This window comes from Eptatretus burgeri, chromosome 3 (assembly GCF_056783735.1).
Source record: "Eptatretus burgeri isolate ZD-2024b chromosome 3, Ebu_testis_v1, whole genome shotgun sequence".
In the NCBI taxonomy this organism is placed as follows: Eukaryota; Metazoa; Chordata; class Myxini; order Myxiniformes; family Myxinidae; genus Eptatretus; species Eptatretus burgeri.
Window position 1 is genome coordinate 77,156,517 of NC_140963.1, and position 24,627 is coordinate 77,181,143.

The following is a 24,627-nucleotide window of genomic DNA, read 5'->3' on the forward strand; positions in this document are numbered from 1 at the left end:
ATTCCTGGCAAGTTTCAATCCGATCGGACCGGTGGTCGTCTGGTTATTAATAATTTGGGGAAAAAAATGGCATGAGAAGGTGGAAGGACACCTTCAGCTGCCATATATACACCTTTTCAACACTGAAAAAGCAATAAAATGGCCGTAACTTGGGAACCGCTCGTCCAATTGATATCAAACCTTGAAAAGGCACATCCGGGGGTCCCCGGCAATATTCCTGGCAAGTTTCAATGAGATCGGACCGGCGGTCGTCGAGAAACGGCGGTTGCAGTCAAACAGACAGACACACACAGAGATTGCTGGAATTATAGATAGATGAAGGTTAGCAATGAATTGATTTCCCCAATACAGGTTCAGAGAGGGGTGCGACAGGGTTGCCCAGTTTCAGGCTTGCTCTTTGCGTTGGCAACAGAACCACTACTTTGTACACTCAGGGAGAATATCTCTGGTCTAACTTGCTTTCCAAGGAGTCCTTTGTTGAAGATATCTGCTGATGCTGATGATGTCTGCGTCATCATCAGGAATAACCAAGACATCGCTGCACTCACAGAATCCCTGAGAACCTTTTTCCTGGCTTCTTCCCTCAAAGTTAATTGGAAGAAAAGTAAGGCACTGTGGGTGCCATACCTTAAAAATTGCCTTCCTGTTGTGACACCTCCACCACCACTTCCGGAAAATCTGGAATGGAAGACAGAAGGTGTGGCATATCTTGGTGTTTTCCTGGGTTCCACACAATTCATGGAAATGAACTGGGAAGACACGACTGAAGAAATAAGGAAGAAATTGAACAGGTGGAGAAGAGCCCTGCCACATCTATTTTTTAAGGGCCGTGTCTTGGTGACCGATAACTTGATTGCTGCAGCTCTATGGCATAAATTTATTTGCCTGCAACTACCTGAAGTACTGCTGGGCACGATCCAGGCACAATTGGTGGACTTTTTTTGGGGAGGCCATCACTGGCTGCGGCCAAATGTAATATGCCATACTTCGTCCAACGGAGGTCAAAACCTCGTTCATGTGAAGTCCAGCATCATTGCTTTTCACTTGTCCTCCGTTAAATGCCTCCTATATTCTGAACACCTGCCAAATTGCCCCTTGGCTGTCACATTTTGCAACAGACGGGCAGTTTTGGCTCTGGTCTCAAAGTATTTCTGACACACCTCAAGGATGTGGATACATCAGTTTTCCTCTTATTTTATCAGAGCCTTCTCAATGTCTGGAAAGGACTCTCTCTGAGTCACAAAGCGGAGGCATACTCCCCAGGGATGTATGAAGTTGAGCCGCTATTTTTTAACCCACTCTTTCCTGATATATTCAGGAGTCATGAATTGTGCCAGTGGTTCAATGACGTGGGCATAAACAAAGTATGGCACCTACCGCCAAACTCTTGTGTAGGGTGGAAGACTGTGGAGGAAATTTCAACTTCAACAGGGATTCGATACAAGAGGACACTTGGACTAATCATGAGGAAGGTTGTACAAAAAAATCATCAGTTACGAATATTATGGACTCAGAGCGCTCGTGTTCATCCTGAAGAACCCCATTTCCCAAAGATACTCTTTGCCTGTTCTCCCAGAGATCTCCCCCCTGTTAGCACAGGGACAAATGAACTTCATACTGCCACCAGCAAGAACCTGTACAAGTCAGGTTTGAAGATAATTCTCGGTGTGTCACCACTAAATGGAGTGTCACGTTGGAAGAGGCTACTTCCTGCCGGTCCTCCCTCTGAACCTGTATGGGAATCAATGTATTGTAAACCAATTGCCAAAATAACGGGAGATCTCCAGTGGAACCTTGCCCACTGGATTATCCCATGTAACACATATGTCAGGAACTTTGCCCCAATATCCGCATGCTGCCCATTTTGTTCTGTTAATTAGGACGTATTTCATTTTTTTATTGACTGTGAAAGACTGATTCTATTATTTCATTGGTTAAATTTTGTTTCTCTCAAAATGAATTTCACGTTTAAATTTTCGTTCATTTATTTTTGGGTTCAAAAAAGAATGCCAACATGCCAACAAGTATGAACTGCTATGTTTTTTGTTGGTACAGCAAAGCTTGCTATATATCTATCGAGACAGGAGAAGAGAAATGGTAAACCACTTCAACAATGTAATGTAATGTCATTTTTAGTGCACTTGTTTCTGCAAGGTTAAAACTTGAATTTAAATTTTCCAAAACCATGGATATTGCTGATGATTTTGTGGGAAAATGGTGCTTGGAGGGTGTTTGCGAAGTTCATGAAAATGATTTGGTATTATTTGTTTGAGATCATTCCTATAATGATGTAACCTGTTTTGATTTTGTAGTTGTTGCTATTTATTTTTCTGCTTTACTTTTCTTAGATTTCAAATGAACATTTGTTTGTTTGTTTTTTTTCCGTTTTTTTTTTTTCTCTCTCACTTTAATCCTTTTTCTCTCTTTCGTTTTCTCGGTGTTTTCTGACTTGTATTTTGTACATACATATATTTTTTACTTTTGTAATAAAAGGACTCCAAAAGTCAAAAAGTCTCTCTCCATCTCCATCTCCATTCTGGCTCTACCCCCTCCCAATATCGTGCAGCACCATCCTTCCACACCTCTCTCTCTGTCTGTCTGTCTGTCTGTCTGTCTGTCTGTCTGTCTCTGGACTGTGGTTATCTCCATACATGTCTGGGTGGTGTTTATCTCTGGATGTGTCTGGGCGGGGTTTGTCTCCAGACGTGTCTGCATAGTATTTATCTCCAGACATGTTCAGATGGGAGTTTGTCTCCTGATGGTGTTTATGTCTGGATAGGAGTTTGTCTCTGGATGCGTCCGGTCAGTGTTTGTCTCCGAATGTGTTCAGGCATTTTTTTTGGTCCGGATGGGTGTTTTTCTCCGGACGCGTCCAGGCAGTGTTTGTTTCTGGATGCGTCCGGTCAGTGTTTGTCTCCGAATGTGTTCTGGCATTTTTTTTTGGTCCGGATGGGTGTTTTTCTCCGGACGCGTCCAGGCAGTGTTTGTCTCCGGATGCGTCCGGTTGGTGTTTGTCTCCGAACATGTCTCGGTGGTGTTTATGACCGGACGGATGTATTTCTCCAGACATGTCCAGGTGGTATTTGTATCCGGACGCATCCGGGTGGTATTTGTCTCCGAACATGTCTGGGCGGTGTTTATGTTTGTCTCTGAACGTGTCCACACGTTTATGACAGGAGTTTGTCTCCGCACGTGTCCGGATGGAAGTTTGTATCCGGACGTGTTTGAGCGGTGTTTGTCTCAGGACAATTTGACTCTGGACGTGTCCGGCCAGTGTTTGTCTCCGAACGTGTCTGAGCGATGTTTCTGTCCAGATGAGAGTTTGTGTCTGGACTTGTCCGAGTAGTGTTTGTCTCTGGACAACTTCGCTCCAGACACATCCAGGCAGTGTTTGTCTCCAGATTTGTCCGGGCAGTGTTTGTCTTCGGACGTGTCTGGGTGGTGTTTAGGTACAGATGGGAGTTTGTCTCAGGACATATCCGGGACCCAGGTGGTGTTTTTCTCTGGACGGCTTGGCTTCAGACTCGTCCGGGTGGTATTTGTCTCCGGACTGTGTTTATCTCCGGACATGTCCGGGTGGTGGTTGTCTCTGGGCGGTATTTATAGTATGACTGGTGGAAAATGGATTTCTAACATTTTGTTTCATTTTTCACTGTTATTCGATGCAGACTCATTTTGATGAGACGGTATGAATCGTAATTAATGCTACAACCCACGTCTGCCTTCCCTTCCTCTCACCTCTCACTGCCTTCCCTTCCCCACCCCTCCTCACTCTCCTACCCCTCCTCACTCTCCCTCACTCCTCTCTCTTTTCCCCTCCACCTCCTCACTCTCCACCGTCTCTCTCCCCTCTCTTTTTGTCCCTCCTCCAGTATTACCGTCAGAGAAGTGATGGGTGGTATTTGCTTGTGGAAAATAATTTAATTCCTTCCCACTTTGATAATAAAAACGGAAAACACAAAAGCAAGTTTAACTTTTATTTGTAGTTGTTAAAATAAATAAATAAATACGTACATAGTCAATTTTTATTTTTAGAATTGTTATTGTAATTCCAAACGAGTCGGTAAGTTAAGGCTGATTATGAACATTTGTCTAAAGTAAACAATAGGTAATGGTAGAGTAATAATAAATAAAAATGCTCTCACAACACAGTGAAGTGTGAAACAAAATGATTCATTTCAGCAAATAACATGAGCTTTCATTGCAGTGCACAAGTTTAACCAGCCTGTTATCTTAACTAGCAAATAACCAGTTTGTGAAAGCAGCAAAACCTTCCTGGCATCTTCCTTTCCTGCCAGGTGCATGTGGTGTTCTCTCTCCAGGTGTGTGGTGCTAAATTACACAAAGCTTCAGGAGGAAAATCATTCAAGTCTCCTGAACCTATAAGCACACCTGGCGGCATGCTCTCACATTTGAGACTCATGTTTCAAATTTTCTGTAATGTGTAAACACCAAGTAGAATGCAAAGTCCTGCTCTTATTCAAGCACAGTCCTCTGTTTGCTCTTTCATTCCTCTTCATTGTGACACGGTTATTCTCCGCACCCATTTCTCATCTCTTTTCATGAATCAATGGTAATCTACTCAATTTGTTGTCATTTCATTGCCTGTTCCACTGCAGGTGAAGGTTGTGCCATTTTGGGAGAGACAATTCCCTGGCCTGGTGCTGTGATTACAAGGCTGGCCAGTCATGGCAGAGGTAAGATGTGTCGGTTACCTGAGAATCTGAGATTTTGCATTCGCCCACAGGAGATTTGTACATTGAGGTATTTCGGCATTTCAAGGCTTATGTCCTCATCTCCACGAGGACTCGAGTCATGTGAACATGAGAGACTGTTTGGGGTTATATTGCAGTTGTGTTTTTTAGGATGCCAAAAGTCTTGATCATAATGACATTAAACCACGTGTAGATGATGCTGGTACCACCATCAAAGTGCACATGATGGAATTACATGTCAAACTCTTTGTCAGTCTGGCACTGGAGTCCAACTCTTCGTCAGTCTGGCACTGGAGTCCAACTCTTCGTCATTCTGGCACTGGAGTCCAACTCTTCGTCATTCTGGCACTGGAGTCCAACTCTTCGTCATTCTGGCACTGGAGTCCAACTCTTCGTCATTCTGGCACTGGAGTCCAACTCTTCGTCATTCTGGCACTGGAGTCCAACTCTTCGTCATTCTGGCACTGGAGTCCAACTCTTCGTCATTCTGGCACTGGAGTCCAACTCTTCGTCATTCTGGCACTGGAGTCCAACTCTTCGTCATTCTGGCACTGGAGTCCAACTCTTCGTCATTCTGGCACTGGAGTCCAACTCTTCGTCATTCTGGCACTGGAGTCCAACTCTTCGTCATTCTGGCACTGGAGTCCAACTCTTCGTCATTCTGGCACTGGAGTCCAACTCTTCGTCATTCTGGCACTGGAGTCCAACTCTTCGTCATTCTGGCACTGGAGTCCAACTCTTCGTCATTCTGGCACTGGAGTCCAACTCTTCGTCATTCTGGCACTGGAGTCCAACTCTTCGTCATTCTGGCACTGGAGTCCAACTCTTCGTCATTCTGGCACTGGAGTCCAACTCTTCGTCATTCTGGCACTGGAGTCCAACTCTTCGTCATTCTGGCACTGGAGTCCAACTCTTCGTCAATGCAGGAATTTCGAAATTGTGTATGAATGCTAAACGAGGCCTTTTGTGCTGCACTGTGTTCTTTCATTGACTCGGTTCTGCTCACCGGGTCCTTTTAACCTACCTTTGCAAGTGCAAAATCTCTAAGTCAAATCATCTTTGCAAGATGTTCTTTATAAGTGCTGCACCCTGCTTGCTTCGTTTATATGTTCTCTATAAGTGCTGCACCCTGCTTGCTTGGTTCAGATGTTCTCTAAGTGCTGCACCCTGCTTGCTTGGTTCAGATGTTCTCTAAAGGGGCTGTCACACCTTGACGATTTAGCCAGCGTATGCCGATTTTTGAAAAATTTGTCTAAAACGCTGGCACACGTCGAATACGTTATGGGTACGTTATGTGTACGTTAGGTGCACGCTAAAAAACACTACCATAGGTCGTATTATGCTGGTTTAAAACGTTGTACTTTTTGGTTGTCCAAAAAATTTGCATGCTTGAAATTTTACGACGTACTCGGCGTTTGGCTCACACGTTCCGCTACGCTGGCCATAAGTTGTAGGCACGTTATGCGATCGTTGACACGTTAATTGTATGTTACTCATAAGTCGAAACACGTAGAGGTAACATTCGCATACCCGAAACTTATTTCTAACCTATGAGTAACGTTTTGTAAGCACGCTACACGAACGTTGTTCACACTTCGCAACACGCTACTTGAAAGTTCCTCATACGTCGAAACACATCAAAGTAATGTTTAGGGTACCCGTGACTTATTTATAACCTATGAATAACGTGCTTGGGAATTATTACGCTATGCATACGCTCGACTATCGTTGGGCATAGGTTGTGGACGACTAAAACACGATAAACAATCGTTGGTATAACTTATCTATAAGTTATCGAAGCGTTCTGTGTTCATTACTAGTACATTATGCATTTGTCAAAGTCGTTTTTAATACTTCAAAAAGTAAAACAAAGAAATATTTCATTGTGGGAATGAGGAAAAAAAATTCGCCGAAAAGAACATCGAACAATGGTACAAAGTAGTCTCCTATTCGTGGACGATAAGAGGATCCATCAGCACCCACACCCTCCCCATCACGCTCACATACTACTACTGACATAGACATACTACTATGACCAATGCTACTATGACTACTACTATTACTACTGTCACGCACACCAACTACTACTAATAGTATTACTACTACTGATACTACTGGCATTGACATCTACTCAACATGGAGTCTGGAACAATGATGGGTTCCTCTTGTGAAGCCCATTTGTATATACCAATTCCCCTTAACGCTGCCAATACGCCATTACACGTGTTATTTCGTAGATGTAAGTTAGAAACACGTTCAGTAAGTGCTGTGGTGGTCTGGAAGACGTCAATCAAATTCTTCTACATACGACAATGTGCGTTTTAGATACGTTACACATAGGTTCATAGCATGTTACTCAAAGGTTAGAAGCACGTTATACTTAGGTTCAAAGCATGCTACACATAGGTTAAACGCACGTTACTCATAGGTTCATAGCACGCTAGTCATTGGTTCAAGGCAAGTTACAAATTGGTTCAATGCACGTTACTCATAGGTTTCAAGCACGTTAAACATAGGTTCAGAGCATGCTATTCATAGGTTAAAAGGACGTTACCCATTGGTTGAAAATTAGGTTGCGGGTATGTTAAATATTACCTTGACGTATTTCGAGTAACGTGTGTCCGTCGTGTGTAAACAATCGCGGAGCGTGCCAGGAACATATGACAACGCATGCGGAACGTGTTAACCATACGCCGAGTACGTCGTAAAATTTGCAGCATGCTTGAAATTTCACGACGTATTACACATACCATGTAATATGACAGCATACTTCATTGTTTTCGAGCCTACTCTTAACGTATACACAACTTACCTATACCGTATTTTACGTGCGCCTAGCGTTTTAGACACATTTTTCATAGGCCGGCATACGCTGGCAAAATCGTCAAAGTGTGACTGCGATGTTGACACTTCAAATTCTCAGGCGGTTATGATTTAAATCTGGCAGGTTCTTAACAGGCTACGCCACAAGTTCGCCGGCGATACGTTTAGCGCGCTATGCGTAAGTTAAGCTATCGTTGGGCATAGGTTGTGAACGCCGACAACAGACTAAGCATTCGTTGGTAAAAGTTATCAATAACACAACGAATTCTGTGCCCGTTACTAATATGTTATGCATATGACCAACACGTTATGAATACGCCCAAAATTAAAAAAAAATCAAAATTTCAGCGTACGCCAACGTTTTACATACATTTTTATACGTTGCCATTGCTGCCTAAAACATCAAGGTGTGACAGGGCCCTAAGTGCTGCACGCTGCTTGCTTGGTTCAGATGTTCTCTCAGTAAAGCACCCTGCTTATATGGTTTATATGTTCTCTTCAGTGCTGCACCCTGCTTGCATGGTTTATATGTTCTCTTTCAGTGCTGCAGCCTGCTTGCTTGGTTTAGATGTTCCATATAAGTGCTGCACATTGCTTGCTTGGTTTAGATATTCTTTCGAAGTGCTGCACATTGCTTGCATGGTTTTGATGTTCCCTATAAGTGCTGCACATTGCCTGCTTGGTTTGATGTTATTTCCAAGTGCTGCACCTTGCCTGCTTGGTTTAGATGTTCTAAGTGCTGCACATTGCCAGCTTGGTTCAGATCTTCTTTCTAAGTGCTGCCCATTGCCTGCTTGGTTTAGATGTTCTTTATAAGTGCTGCACTTTAAAAAAAAAACAACAACAACAATAACTTCCTATATTTCGTCACGTGCCGTTACGTCACGTCCGATTGCCTCTTCAGTTTACTCATGTCTTATTCTTAGTTCCTCCTCTGTGAATATCTTTATAAGTGCTGCACATTGCCTGCTTGGTTTAGATGTTCCCTGTAAGTGCTGCAAATTGCCTGCTTGGTTTAGATGGTCTCATGAAGTGCTGCACATTGCTTGCTTGGTTTAGATGTTCTTTCTAAGTGCTGCACCTTGCCTGCTTCGTTTAGATGTTCCCTATAAGTGCTGCACGTTTTCTGCTTGGTTTAGATCTTCTTTTTAAGTGCTGCACATTGCTTACTTGGTTTAGATGGTTTCACTGAAGGCCCTGTCACACCTTTACGATTTAGACAACATATGCCTGACGTATGCAAAATTGGGCTAAAACGCCGGCACACGTCAAATACGTTATGGGTAAGTTTGTATACGTTAAGAGTATGCTGAAAAACACTGCCATACGTCGTAGTACGCTGGCTTTCATCGTTGTACTTTGCGGTTGTCCTCAAATTTTTAGCATGCTTGAAAATTTACGAAGTATGCCAGCGTATGACTCACACGTTCCGCTACGCTGGCCATAAGTTGTAGGCACGTTACGCGATCGTTGACACACATCGACACACGTTAATTGTAAGTTACTTATAAGTCGAAACACGTCGGGGTAATGATTAGCGTAGCCGAAACTTATTTATACCCTATGAGTAATGTGCTGTAGGCACGTTACACGATCGTTGACACACGCCAAGGCACGTTATGCGATCGTTGACACACATCGAGGCACGTTACTTGTAAGTTACTCATTAGTCAAAACACGTCGAGGTAATGCTTAGCATACCCGAAACTTATTTATAACCTATGAGTAACGTGTTGTGTAGGCACGTTACATGATCGTTGACACACACGCCAAGGCACGTTATGCGATCGTTGACACACGTCGAGGCACGTTACTTGTAAGTTACTCATTAGTCGAAACACGTCGAGGTAATGCTTAGCGTACCCCAATCTTATTTCTAACCTATGTGCAACGTACCTCCAACGCATATTGACGTATGTAGACGTATTTGATTGACGTCTTCCAGACGACCACAGAACTTATTTAAAGTTTCTAATTTACAGCTACCATATAATGGCGTATTGGCAGCGTTTAAAAAAAAAAACAACAACAACAATAACTTCCTATATTTCGTCACGTGCCGTTACGTCACGTCCGATTGCCTCTTCAGTTTACTCATGTCTTATTCTTAGTTCCTCCTCTGTGAATATTTTCTATTTGAGGATATTGTCACGTCGACGTCGAAACTTAAAAACAAATGTCCGAATATATTGTTACGTTTGAGGGGGGGGGGGGTATGCATTCAAAGGGTAATTAGGATGTTTAATTAAGTATGCCATGCTGTTCGAGTTTACCAGGATCTCGATGTAATAAGTAGCAATTCAGTGGTGATAAGTTGTCTAGTAAATGTTCATTTCTTCAAGGGGGAAATGATAATTGTCACGTAATTAGATAGGGACACGGGATAGGGTAAGTGTGTCTGCGTAAACCCCTTTTAGTAGTCCCTGGAGGCTGGCCGTGACGTCACAGGACCGTGCAGCGGATGGCTCCGCCCCGTGATCACGATTGGCAGAAGGCGACGGCGGTGGGCCAATAAACGGCTCGATTGGAAGTGACGAGGACGGGAGGATAAAAAGGTTCTGTTCGGGGTCGAAAAGGAAGAGGAAGAAGATCGGGAGAAAAAGATCGTGTTTTTTTGGTGTGGAGGCTGTTGCGCGGAGAGCGTCCTTGTTGTTGTGCTGATTTGATCGTGTTCTTCATCGTGTCTTGGAGCCTTGCTGAGCCTCGTGCCTCACCTTGGTTGGCTCTGGGGTTCTGCTGACTCGGAGTACGGGGTCGAACGGCGGGCGGACCTGCCTCCCTCTCCTGCTCGCAATTTGGCGCCAGAACTGGTTCCCTGGCGGCTGTGAGCGGACTTGGGCCAGGACCAGGAGGTCGACAGCACCACGGTTTCTCCTGCCCCCCACTGACGAGAGCAAGGCCAGCTCGTCCGACGCTGATCCAAGGACAGTTGCGTCCACACCACGGTCCAGCCTGACCACCAGAAGTAGCTACGGTGTGTGTGTGTGTGTGTGTGTGTGTGTGTGTGTGTGTGTGTGTGTGTGTGTGTGTGTGTGTGTGTGTGTGTGTGTGTGTGTGTGTACTTGGCGCCTTAGAGGGTTTGAGATCTGTATATTCATTGGAATTGTCTGTGTTTTTCCCACGCCCGATCCCACACCATCCCGTCGAATCGCCCCGGATCCCTCTTCTTGCCGAGTCTTGTTATTTCTGGTTAATAATAAAAACAAATAAACATCATCAACTCAGTGAAAAGTGACTTGTGCCACCTTCCTCGTCCCGTTTGTGGTAGAGCGATTAGAACCGCCATGTTTGGGTTATAAATAAATAAACCGCCTCCATCGTTTCGGCTCATTCTACGTTGGCGGGACTGTTCAAGTCCCGTGGACGTCACATTGGTGTCAGGGTGTTGGATGTTCGAACCCCTCTAAATTATATTTGGTATCGGGAGAATATACCAAGATAAAAATCTCGCCACGAATTGGAATATAAAATTACTGCAGAAAAGCGCGCGAGCGCGGGAAAATTCTGGCGGGATTTTTCAAATTTAAATTAATTGGCGGCAAACGGGACTTCTGTACCATGGCGGATGTGCAGATGATTGAGGAGGAAGGCCACGTGTCTGGCAGCGAGTCGGGGGAAGAGGGGAGAGATGGGGGTAGGGTTGGAACCTTCCCCATTCCGAGCGTGGACCGTGCTTCATTGCCCGTAACGGGGCCGGCAGCGCCGGAAACCGGCGCGATGTCGATCCAGACAATGTTGGAACGTTTAATAGGGGACATGACGGCACAAATAGCAAATCAATTCGTGGCACAGAGGACAGAAATGACAGATCAATTGGGGGTAATGGGGGTACAGTTGGGTGCATGGATTGATTTAATGAGGGATGAATTGGGGGAAAAGATGGAGAAAATGAAAACTGAGATGCAGGAGTGTGTGGATGTTAAATTGGGAGAAATACAAAGCAAATTCGAGGCTAGATTGGAGGAAACAAAGGTAGAAATTACATTGGAGGGGGAAAATATACAAAAAAAATTGGTAGATAAAATTGATGCAACGAACACCAGGGTTGATAAAGTGGATGAAAGCCTGGAGCGTCATCGTGCCTGTGTGGATGCTCGTATGCAGCTGCAAGTAGAAGAGTGGGGAGAGCTGAGGAAGCAAGGGATGAATTTGGCGGAGGAGGTAAAAGGATTGGAGGCTCGTTTGGACGAACAAGATAAAATTATGAGCCAAGATGAAGTCTTGGATAAAGGCCTGGTAGAGCCGTCTTTTGTAAGTAGAGTGTCCGGGTTGGTTGAGGAGCAGCTACAAACTCGTGACGGAGCCTTGGAGGAGGTTGTGCGGGCCCAGAAGATCCTGCGGGAAGAGGTGAATCTGTCCATTCAACGTTTGGAACAGGAGGCAAAATTGACCCATGAGACCCTCACCACAAAACATCTTTGGCCACAGTGGGCTCCGAAATTGGATACGCAGCCACAAGTGTGTTTGATCCCTGGGCCGGATTCGGACAAGGGAGAAACTGAGAAGCGGGCCACCGTAAAAGTGATCCCCCTGGTAAATTTCGACGGGTCAGGGAGCGTTGAAGCTTTTCTGACGCAATTTGAGTGCATTTCCCGACTAAACGGGTGGAATGAGCAGGAACGTACAGGGAATTTGGTGGCAACGTTGCGGGGACCAGCCGCAGATGTGTTAAACGTGATCGCGGAGGGGATGTTGACCAGCTCCCACATTTACGAGACGTTGAGCCGTCGGTTTGGGTTCGCGGCAAACTGTGATCTGGTGCGGGTCCAGCTCCAGCACCGCAGATTAAAATCGGGTGAGACAGTGCAGGAGCTGGCACAGGACATTTATCAATCAGTCAGGATCGCGTATCGGGACCTTACAGTGGAGGCATGGGACAGACTGGCACTAGAGAAATTTTTAGCTGCCCTTCCTGACCCTGAGGTCCGGGCACTAGTGGAGTTACAGGATCCACCCACCGTTCACCGAGCGGCCGAGTGCGCGGCCAGGCTGGCCTCGTGGAGTCGACCGGGTCGGGTTCCAGAGAGGCCATCGGTGACGATCCGACAGGCGGAGATCCAGGATCAGGGAGGGGGGCTGGGAGAAATTGGCATTACCCAAATGTTTCAGGAAATTTGCCAGAAACTGTCAAGTTTGATAAAGGGTAATCCGCTAGTTAGTGCGCCAAAGCGGCGGGGTCCAGCCCAGCCAATAGAGCAATTTGATTATGGCCGAGGGGGTCCGGAACCGGAAGAGACATTTCACCGATACGGGGGACTTTTATGGGGAGTTGTTTCCGGTGCGGGCGAAGAGGACACATGCAACGATATTGCCGGTACCCGGCGATGGAGGGACCCTCCAATAGACTTTTAGACTCGGAGAGGGTGAATCCTCCTGCTGAACCGCCAGGTCTATCCGAGATGCCCTTTCATTGGTCGGGTCCGGAGATCACTGTCGGGGGTCGGGGAGACTAGATTGGGCTGAGCATATACGGCCATGCTCGGCTGCTGAGATTGTGGCGAAGTGCCCTCCTTTGGTGGAAAAAAATGAATTGTGGGAAAATTGGCATGTGTTTGTAAGTTCTGCTGGGTTTTAGAGTGACAATCGGGACAGTGGGTAATTGGTAACAAAGCGGGCACAAGTGGCTGTCCAATGGCTGGTGCGTGGATCGGGTGAGAAGTGCTGTGTGAGTTGTTTTAAGTTAAGAAGTGAAATGTATGGTGCACACATTGATTTTTATTGGGCATGGTGTGGTAACAGGGAAGGTCATGGTCGGCGAAGTGTTAAAAATGCAGGTGTCACATGTAAGGCCGATGGGGTGGGGGAGTCATGTGGGTTTTGTGGGTGGGGATGATGTGCTTGTCCACAGGGATTGCTGAAGCTCACGGTGAGCGTGAATTGCGACCCCCTTCAAGGAGATTCACCACCTGGTGGCTAATGGTGACAGTGTATGGAGGCAACTGGGAGAAGGTCTGGTTGGCCGACCGATGGTCATGGCGTCTGGTTGGCCGGGTAGGACCTTGGCGACCCAGGAAGGCCAGAGGAGCCAGTGAGACCCCTTCCAGAGTGTTGTACGGGATTAGAGCTGATGGCTACCAGGGGGGAGGGAATCAAAGGGAGCGGGGCAGAGAAACGTCCGGGTTGGACTAAAGCTTACCTGTGGGCATGGTTGCACCTGAGATGCCCCCATCATCTTGTGGTAACCCACCCCATGGCCATGACGGGATTCAGCCTGCATGATTAAAATGAGGACCATGACCTAGAAATGTGATGATGACCATGGTGTGAGTGTTGTGAAGATGTGTGAGTCCCACTCGATCCCGCACAACTTGACATGTGCAGCAAGGGCATGATGTCCGCATAATTTTGGGGCAAGCAAATTTGAAAATTGGCTCCCCAGGTAACGCTGGGTCTATTAGCATCCACTGGGGGAGGCGGTCAAGTGTAAATATCCTGTGAATAGTGTCGTTAAGGCTTAGAGTAGGAATGTAAAGTATAAGTGTTGTGTTTTTGTGGAACCTTTTGTTTCCCCTCCCCAGATCACTGGAAGAGTGTTGGGCAAGAGCGATGATCCAGAAAATGGAGTGCAACTTCGCTCAGTGCTCTCATGTGATAAAATTAAAAAAAAACAAAAAAACCGAATGATTGTTTAGGCGAGGATAAGGCCATAAGGGGGTAGTACATTAAGCAGGATAGGTAAGTTAGCTGCGACTCGCTGCCCATTGCCCCTCCTACTTTATTTCGTTAGGTTAATTAGGTGTGAGTCAGTAAGTGTTAAGGCTGGTACGGTAGCCCCTGTAATATACCTTGCAGGAGCTGCGGTACCAGAGGAGGGGGCAGTGTTACGTTTGAGGGGGGGGTATGCATTCAAAGGGTAATTAGGATGTTTAATTAGGTATGCCATGCTGTTCAAGTTTACCAGGATCTCGATGTAATAAGGAGCAATTCAGTGGTGATAAGTTGTCTTGTAAATGTTCATTTCTTCAAGGGGGAAATGATAATTGTCACGTAATTAGATAGGGACACGGGATAGGGTAAGTGTGTCTGCGTAAACCCCTTTTAGTAGTCCCTGGAGGCTGGCCGTGACGTCACAGGACAGTGCAGCGGATGGCTCCGCCCCGTGATCACGATTGGCAGAAGGCGACGGCGGTGGGCCAATAAACGGCTCTATTGGAAGTGACGAAGACGGGAGGATAAAAAGGTTCTGTTCGGGGTCGAAAAGGAAGAGGAAGAAGATCGGGACAACAAGATCGTGTTTTTTTGGTGTGGAGGCTGTTGCGCGGGAAGCGTCCTTGTTGTTGTGCTGATTCGATCGTGTTCTTCATCGTGTCTTGGAGCCTTGCTGAGCCTCGTGCCTCACCTTGGTTGGCTCTGGGGTTCTGCTGACTCGGAGTATGGGGTCGAACGGCGGGCGGACCTGCCTCCCTCTCCTGCTCGCAATTTGGCGCCAGAACTGGTTCCCTGGCGGCTGTGAGCGGACTTGGGCCAGGACCAGGAGGTCGACAGCACCACGGTTTCTCCTGCCCCCCACTGACGAGAGCAAGGCCAGCTCGTCCGACGCTGATCCAAGGACAGTTGCGTCCACACCACGGTCCAGCCTGACCACCAGAAGTAGCTATGTTGTGTGTGTATGTGTGTGTGTGTGTGTGTGTGTGTGTGTGTGTGTGTGTGTGTGTGTGTGTGTGTGTGTGTGTGTGTGTGTGTGTGTGTGTATGTGTGTACTTGGCGCCTTAGAGGGTTTGAGATCTGTATATTCATTGGAATTGTCTGTGTTTTCCCCACGCCCGATCCCACACCATCCCTTCGAATCGCCCCGGATCCCTCTTCTTGCCGAGTCTTGTTATTTCTGGTTAATAATAAAAACAAATGAACATCATCAACTCAGTGAAAAGTGACTCGTGCCACCTTCCTCATCCCGTTTGCGGTAGAGCGATTAGAACCGCCATGTTTGGGTTATGAATAAATAAACCGCCTCCATCGTTTCAGCTCATTCTACGTTGGCGGGACTGTTCAAGTCCCGTGGACGTCACAATATTTTAAAATTTGTGATAGACTAAAAAAAAAAAAACAGCAACAAAAAAACAACAACAACAACTTCAGATATTTTGTCACGTGCCTTCACGGAGCCAAGGAGAAAAGAAAATGTGCCTTGACGGAGAAAATAAGCTTCGGGTATGCTAAACATTACCTCGACGTGTTTCGACTTATGAGTAACTTACAAGGAACTTGTGTCGACGTGTGTCAACGATCGCATATCGTGCCTACAACTTATTCCCAGCGTAGCGGAACGTGTGAGCCATATGGCGAGTACGTCTTAAAATTTTCAGCATGCTTGAAATTTCACGATGTACTAAACGTACCACGAAATATGACAGCGTACTTCATCGTTTTTCAGCGTGCTCTTAATGTATACACAACTTACCCATACCGTATTCGACGTGTGCCAGCGTTTTAGACACATTTTTCATAGGTCGGCATACGCTGGCTAAATGGTCAAGGTGTGACTGCGTGGTTGACACTTCCAATTCTCAGGCGGTTATGATTTAAATCGGCATGCGGCAGGTTTTTAACAGGCTATGCCACGAGTTCGTCGGCGATACGTTTAGCGCACTATGCCTAAGTTAAACTTTCGTTGGGCATAGGTTGTGAACGCCGCCAACAGGCTAAGCATTCGTTGGTATAAGTTATCTATAAGACAACGAAACGTTTTGTGCCCGTTACTAATATGTTATGCATACGACCAACACGTTATGAATACGACCAAAACTTTAAAAAAAACATCAAAATTTCAGCGTACACCAACGTTTTACATACATTTTTATACGTTGCCATTGCTGGCTAAATCATCAAGGTGTGACAGGGACTTAAGGGCTGCACACTGCTTGCATGGTTTCGATGTTCCCTATAAGTGCTGCACATTGCTTGCTTGGTTTCGATGTTCTTTCAAAGTGCTGCACATTGCCTGCTTGGTTTAGATGTTCTTTCTAAGTGATTCATATTGCTTGCTTGGTTTAGATGTTCCATGTGCTACACATTGCTTGCATGGTTTTGATGTTCCCTTTCAGTGCTGCACTTGCCTGCTTGGTTTAGATGGTCTCTCTCAGTGCTGCCCATTGCTTGGTTTAGATGTTCTTTCTAAGTGCTGCACATTGCTTGCATGGTTTCGATGTTCTTTCAAAGAGCTGCACATTGCCTGCTTGGTTTAGATGTTCTTTATAAGTGCTGCAGATTGCTTGCTTGGTTTAGATGTTCCATGTGCTACACATTGCTTGCATGGTTTCGATGTTCCCTATAAGTGCTGCACTTGCCTGCTTGGTTTAGATGGTCTCTCTCAGTGCTGCCCATTGCTTGGTTTAGATGTTCTTTCTAAGTGCTGCACATTGCTTGCATGGTTTTGATGTTCCCTATAAGTACTGCACATTGCCTGCTTGGTTTAGATGTTCTTTCTAAGTGTTTCACATTGCTTGCTTGGTTTAGATGGTCTCACCAAGGGCTGCACATTGCTTGCATGGTTTAGATGTTCCCTATGAGTGCTGCACTTGCCTGCTTGGTTTCGATGGTCTCTCTCAGTGCTGCCCATTGCTTGCTTGGTTTAGATGTTCTTTCTTAGTGCAGCACCTTGCCTGCTTGGTTTTAGATGTTCGTTCTAAGTGCTGCACTATGCCTCCTTGGTTTAGATGGTCTCACTAAGTGCTGCACATTGCTTGCTTGGTTTGGATATTCTTTCGAAGTGCTACACATTGCTTGCTTGGTTTGGATGTTCTTTCTAAGTGCTGCACATTGCTTGCTTGGTTTGGATGTTCTTTCTAAGTGCTGCCCATTGCTTGGTTTGGATGTTCTTTCTAAGTGCTGCACATTGCTTGCTTGGTTTGGATGTTCTTTCTAAGTGCTGCACATTGCTTGCTTGGTTTGCACCTCCGTTTTAATGAGTAATTTGCTGAAGCCCAATCGATAAACTGATGGTTGAAGATCGTAAAGTTTTAACTAATTGTGCATGGATATAATCGTCTAGGAGCCATTGGTCATGTTTTTGCTGGAAATGACCAAGTGTGTGGTTGTTATTTTTGGATAGATATATTATCAGGAATTCCAAAAACCCACGGCTTGAGGTTCAACATTGGTGGTTTGGAGTTTAAGCACTTGAAGGGTGGGTACCCTAGAATTTGTCATATCGCGACTTCGCGGAATGCCAGGTTGAATTGTGAAACGCATTCATTTTTAAGTCATCTCTACCGAGATATTTAAGTACCGAGATGACCTAATAAAGCCGGACCAAATGTCCGTCCGTCCATCCGTCAATTTTTCTTTCCTATCTTTATGAAACTTAGTATGTGGGTAGAGGTCGATGAGTGTTGCACAACGATATAACTTTTGTCTGGGGTCAAGGTCACGAGGTCACGTAAGTTATAAAAAATCGCCATTTTCAAAACCTATCTAGTCTGCCATTCTACAAGATATTCGGCAACTGTTTATTGATTATGATAGTAAAAAATATTATCTTGTATCTAACCGGACAGATTTTTGAATTTCCGTCCCGTTTGGCCGCCACGTAACCTGGAAGATGGTCAAAAACACCTCCCGGTACAAAGAAAACTTTTTACTTCCGATCTTGATGAAATTTTGTATGTGGATAGAGGTCGATGAGTGATACCCAACGACATTTTTTTCCCGGATTCGAGGTCAGGGTCAAGGTCACGAAAGTTGTGAAAGTCGCCATTTTCAAAACCTTTCTAGTCTGTCATTTTAGGAGATATATGGCAACGGTTCATCGATTATGATAGTAAAAAAACATTATAGAGATGACAGTCACCCCCACACGGGGGTAATTTTATTACTTTCTAAGTTGGCTTCAGTAGACCTTTTGAAATTGCATACAGACCTCCTTGTGCTGCTGAGCTTACATGCCTTCGAACACAATCTGATAGATCTACCCTCTTTAGTATATCCACCATATAGGACCTCAAACAATGTGGTGAGCATCATTGGTGGATTTGCTTGTCCCTTTCCGAAGTCTGCTGTGGTCAGTAAGTTGGGTAGATGTGGTATACCCTTCATCAGGTCTGTAACCGATCGCTGTAAGATAAGTACTGCCTCTCTGATAGCATACTCTTCGGATGAACTGTAGTCGACAGCTTTGCCCTAATGCCCTATCCTTTGGACATCGTGTATTGTATATTACCAACCCTTGTTTGTTTTACTTTGTCCACAGACATTGACCCTTCAAAGTTATTTAAGATTTGTTCTCCCAGCACGTTCACAGTTGTTTGTGATACAATGACATTCGACTGATTTGCTAACGTCTCTAGTTCCGTGCAGTCATGGCGTTGAAGAGAGGTAAGATATTCGGAACAGATGTTATCAACCAATGATGATTGAACATATGGTATTAAAGACTGAGATGCTGGATGCTTTGTTTGGGATTATTGGCTTTACCCTGATGTAGTTGCTGTGCAAACTCTGTTGAGGTATTCTCTTTGACATTCATGGTGATATTTCACCTCTTTGGAATGAAAACCTGTGTCACCAACACCAACTTTCACCAACATCTCATGATCATTCAGAATCTGGGCTGCTTCCTTTACATTGAAATCAGGTGAATCGTATTCACAGGAACCCAAAGGAAGATCTTTTCCCTTCCTTGTCTTCAGAAGTTTGTTTCAGAAAATGCATACGTTGGGGAAAAATCCCAGTGTTAGTTGATGAATACAGTTTTACTTCACTTCGTAAGAAAGCATTTTGAGGAGCTGTTTCCTCAGAGCACTGGGATCCTTGACCTTTTGATTGCCTGCAATGGCGGTGAAATTACTGCAGCATGTGCGAATCACCATACTGTTCAGGTAGATTTGCACATATTCAGAGTATTTCGACAAATTGGATTGTGGCCACAGTTTTCTTGACCTTGCTGCAATCTGTACTTCGGCCGAAGAGCTATCACTGAATTTCTTGACAGATTCATTTATTGACGGACAATGTTGGTTCGTTACGCAGATACATCGTAGGTCAGGCATGGTTCAGCTACCTGGAAAACGGGAAAAAAAAATGAGAGAACAGTATCGAAGTATTAAATGAATGGAGTAATTCAACAAATTATAAATATTCATAAGAATAAGCTGCGACCCAGACTTCAAAATTCTGAATGATCCTCAAACTCCAACCCACCACTGTTGAACCTTAAGACATTGGATTTTGGCATGCCTGATATATCTATCCAAAAATAACAACCACACACTCGGTCATTTCCAGTAAATAAATGACTCCTGGCTCCTGGACTATAAATATATATATTTTTTTAACTAAGTGTGCAGGATGTAAAGTTTTGCCAAGATAGTGATTTAACATTGTTTACACCGAAATATACTTCTTTTTATACTTCATCATAAATAGTTTTGATTAGTTTGGGAAATATTTCTATGATAAATATATTACAAGATGTCCAAGAATAATGTTGGCACACTTCATCAAGTAATATTTTGTATGTTAGTACCTACAAATATTATACCTGCGATGGCTCGAAGGAGTGTTCACAAAGGGTAACCAGCTACACTCTGTGGGTTACCTGAAGGATGTGGTGTACAGCAGGATACCAGCTACATGCAGAGAACTGAGGCACAGAATCGAGCAATATTTCAGCAGAATATTTTGTTGAAGTTTGTCTCTCAGTTGTTCGCCGCTGTCAACAGTGGCTAGATGTCAACGGTGGTTACCTTGATTATTTGCAATAATAAATCAGGTGAGTAGGCCTTGTTTGTGCTAAATTACATGCGTGTTTTCTTTATTATCGAGATGTCCACCAATGTGGGGAATGAGGTACTCGCAAGTGAACATCTCGTTGCTCCACTAGGTTACCCCGTAAGTCAGAGCCTGGGACTCCGTATACCTTCAGTGCATGGGCAGACATCACTGAAGAAGGGTAAGTTACTCTGCTCTCTTTCGTGGTTTTTGTTATATAGCGTGGTCTGGGCATTTTCTACCCCAAATTAGTGCATAAAGTGGTAGTATGAAATATAGTGCTGAACTTTATATACGGTCTTTACAATTCATGATTTATTTATTTTTTCAGGGAGTGATATATTCCTTCACATAACAACTTGTGCAGAGACCAGAACTTGAAAATAATACAAGATGTCGAAGGTCAGGTCAGGTCAGATCAGGTATGGGAGCATGTGCCAGAACAGCGCGATGTCGAAGAAGAGTGTGAAATACATGTGTCAGCAGGAACTGGAAGAAATGATGAACAAAAGTAGCAGTGATGAAGAGGAGGAGGATATTGTTGAAGCAGACGTCAAGTACAATAGCGAGGATGGTAAAGAATATGTACCAGAGCCAAATGAGAGTGAAGACGAGTACTTCAGCTCGACCTCGTCCCAGGAAGCATGCACGTGGTGCCCCTGTGCTGACCCTGCTGACACTGCTACTACTCCTGCTGCCACAGCAACCACTCCAAGCCCCTGTAACAACACCTGCTGCCCCTGCTACACCAGCTGCCCCTCAAGCTGGTCATAGGGGATGGAGAAGGCGACGTGATGATGATGATGATGATGATGATGATGATGATGATGATGAGTCCCCCAAGACCAACTCTTCGCAGTACTTCTGGTTTTCCGTGCAGTTGTAAGCCACATTCAGCACCGACAGCAAGAACAAAAATGACAAATATCATGCCTGCATATACCCTGGGGCCAACAACCGAGGCAAGGAAAGTAAATACTCCAGACAAGTACTTCTCATTATTCGTTGGTGACAGAATAATAAATGAAATAGTGATATGGATCAACATTCGTACAGATGCTGAAGCTGCCAAGTACCAAAATAGGAGTGCTACTGAACAGAGGACAACACCAGCAGAGGTACGTGCCATACTGGGAATTCTCATCTTCAGTGGCTGCCGGAGAGATAATCATCGATAAACAAAGGAGATGTGGAAGCCTGGTTGGGGTGTTGCTGTTTATCATGCAGCTACATCTGAGTCTCAGTTTTCTTTCCTGCTAATCTGTGTGTTTGATGACCCTCAAACAAACAAATTGGCTCCCATTACAACAGTATGGGATAGTTTTCTTGGCAAGTGTGCCAAGTATTATGTTCCTGGGGACAGCATTACTGTTGATGAACAACTGCTTGCTTTTTGGGGAAGATGCCCATTTCACATGTATATTCCCAATAAACCTGCAAAATATGGGTTCAAGTTGGTATTAGCTAATGATGTTGATAGCAAATACCTACTGGCTGGAATTCTGTACCGAGGCAAATCTACAACTCCACCAATGAATCAGAGCCTTGGACATGACTTCACCAGAGAACTAACCAAGAAATACCATCACAGTAAAAGAAATTTCATGACTGATAATTGGTTTACCTCTGTACTTCTAATCAACCACCTGTTACTGAACTGTGGGCTGACCCTCGTTGGCACAATGAAAGCCAACAAACCACAGATTCCCAAGGAGATGATTGCCAAAGCTGGTCACCAGCCTGGATCCAGTGCATTTTGCTTCAGTAAAGAAATGACTGGTTTCTTATACACCAGCTACAAGGGAGCAAAGTAAGAAGCCAGTGCTACTCCTTTCATCTATGCACACTCACCCAAGCATTGGAGCATCTGGCAAGCTTGAAATAATTGAATGTTATAATCATACAAAAGGGAGAGTTGATGCAGCCGACCAGATGTGCTCCCTATGTTCATGTAGCCAAACAAAACAAGAGATGGCCACTTTGTTTCTTTTACGGAATTATCAATGCCAGTACACTGAATTCCTGGATTATTCATTCAGCAAGCACAAAGGACAAAGGCGGAGTGCAAATGCCAAGGAGAAAATATAAGCAGGAGCTAACAATGTCACTGATCAGGTCGTGGGCAAAGGAGAGACTCACTTCTTCACTATTGTCCGGTTCCCTGAAGAATGCCATCTCCAGTGTGGGCAACCTTCCTACCACTACTGTGGAGTCACCAACAGGAGTCGCAGCAGAGTAGTGCCAGTATGGTGAGGTGTGCATCATGTCCTCAGGGCACAGACAGGAAGACAAGATTCAGGTGTCTAAACTGCAATCGATCAGTGTGCCCTCGCCATTACTACCCTACCTGCAACGAGTGCAGCTAAGATACAGACAATACCGATAAATAATCTGGGAATGTGCCTTCAATCATTATTTACAAACAGATATATTTTTAAACTTAAATAGTAATTGGAAATACATTGTTTTTTTATTTTTTCATTTTCGGTTACGTCAAACCCTGTGTTACGGATAAAGTTACTCGTGAAACGTGCTAGTGTTCTCGGGTTAAAATATGATGTATTACTTGACAAATTATGCCAACATTATTCTGGGACACCCTGTATATATAAGTTGCGAAATGTCTGTTTGAATTGTGTTTGACATCTGTATGACGAGATGCATTCCTGAACCGATGGATGGAATGAGTTGGAAACTGGTGGTTGTACCAGGGAAAGTTTTAGGGGCTAAAAAGGAAAATCCTCGTCACAGGGGTTCATCGTGGTTGGACAACCCCAATTCTCTCTCTGTAAATGTGTATCGTATAGCACCACCTGGTGGAACAGTCAGTATTACTAATCATAATAAAATACACAGAGGTTGGGGAACTAAGTAATTAACCCATCTGTAAGGACAGCGTCTTTGATAGTGAGTAGAAAATGTACTATAATTGGTATATCCCAATAACCGTCAGTCTAAGTCAACTGATGTATCAGAACGTATTAATTAATTGTTCCCACAATTATCTTGCCTTAAATATGATCGATTTTCTCGCAATGTGTCCAAGTACACAAACCATCAATGTGGCCTCAAAGATCATTTTGCTTGTTCAAGATGTCATCAAGCATGAGACGTTCATGGCACATCTCATGCCACTTTGAGCCTCAGTACGCTGGAGGATTTCGATTTTGCATTCGCGAAGAGCAGGAAGGATTCTTCACCAACGTCGACTTTCTCCCAGTCTGCACAGGCGGTTGTCGGAAGGTGATGGACCGGTACGAATCGTTCGTAGCCCTGCCATCTATAAAAGCATGTCATAGAAAAAAAAACATGACAGTTTCGTAATCACGACACAATTAACCACTACAATCTTGGCAACAATCAGCTCACTCCTTCATCTTGCTCTGCCCCTCACCCCTCCCTCTACCCCACCTGATGCCCTCATTTGACTCCCATAATAAGTGACTCAAACTACATGAGCTTATTCCAACACTGTTACTCATCTACAACCATATTTCTCATCTCACTTCAGACTGGCCTGGTTGGTATTCGATCTGAGTACAGGGTTTAAGATGGTAGAATCCCAAACTCAAATTTCACAAACAGGTTGATTTGTCCATTATCTCCTTGTCCGAAGCTCAACCATGTGGCTGAGATCACAATTGTGCTTCATTTTGCTACCAAACCAAGATTTTGAACTGTGTGCAAAAATTTTTTCCAAACATGTACGTATCCCTGAGAAAAGCATGAGCATAATGGGACCTATATAGAAAGCTTGGTGGGGTACCTTATATATGGGGTGCCTTATATTTCACCCAGAATCGTGGGGATAAGGGATAAGATCGAGATCGGGCACAGCAATCCCCATGCAGGCAGACCCTGTCACGGGCATTATGTTTAACCTCAAATCTGCTCTTTTCATTCAATGGTGTGGTTCTACCATCATTCATTGTTCAGTGGTGTGGTTCTACCATCATTCATCGTTCAGTGGTGTGGTTCTACCATCATTCATCGTTCAGTGGTGTGGTTCTACCATCATTCATCGTTCAGTGGTGTGGTTCTACCATCATTCATCGTTCAGTGGTGTGGTTCTATCATCATTTGCTGATTTCGCCTCTTTTTGAGGTTTATCACTAACAGCATTTGTGGAACTTGAAAATCCATTAATGGAAATCAATTGTGGATTAAGCCTGGTGTTGGCTTAATGGTTAAGGTGGCTGGCTTATGACCTTAGGGTCTTGGGTTCAAGCCCTTGTCGTCGTCGTTGAATTATTAAATTAACACCAGGTGGGTTTACTCAGCCTGTCATCCTTCTAAGGCCAGAAAAATGAGCACCAGCTTATTGGTAACGGGGCACCGCATTAGCGGCACAGCCACGCCCCCAGAAAATGATGCAGTCAAG

At 44.7% G+C, this 24,627-nt stretch overlaps 1 protein-coding gene and 1 long non-coding RNA gene across 3 annotated transcripts in view; one reads left to right on the forward strand and one right to left on the reverse strand.

Annotated features, from left to right (window-relative positions):
• Positions 1-3,963: 3,963 nt before the first annotated feature.
• TSPEAR (thrombospondin type laminin G domain and EAR repeats) overlaps positions 3,964-24,627 on the reverse strand; it is an 86,611-nt gene continuing 65,947 nt past the window's right edge. For both annotated transcript variants that reach the window (XM_085874065.1, XM_085874066.1), the window contains exon 12: positions 3,964-23,526. In XM_085874065.1, the coding sequence (XP_085730191.1) occupies positions 23,373-23,526 (154 nt within the window). In that variant the 3' untranslated portion in view covers positions 3,964-23,372. The remainder of the gene's footprint in view (positions 23,527-24,627) is intronic.
• The window catches only part of LOC147030232 (uncharacterized), a 52,935-nt gene continuing 32,927 nt past the window's right edge, over positions 4,620-24,627 (forward strand). Inside the window, exon 1 of the long non-coding RNA XR_015056270.1 lies at positions 4,620-4,697. This is a non-coding gene — a long non-coding RNA (uncharacterized LOC147030232). The remainder of the gene's footprint in view (positions 4,698-24,627) is intronic.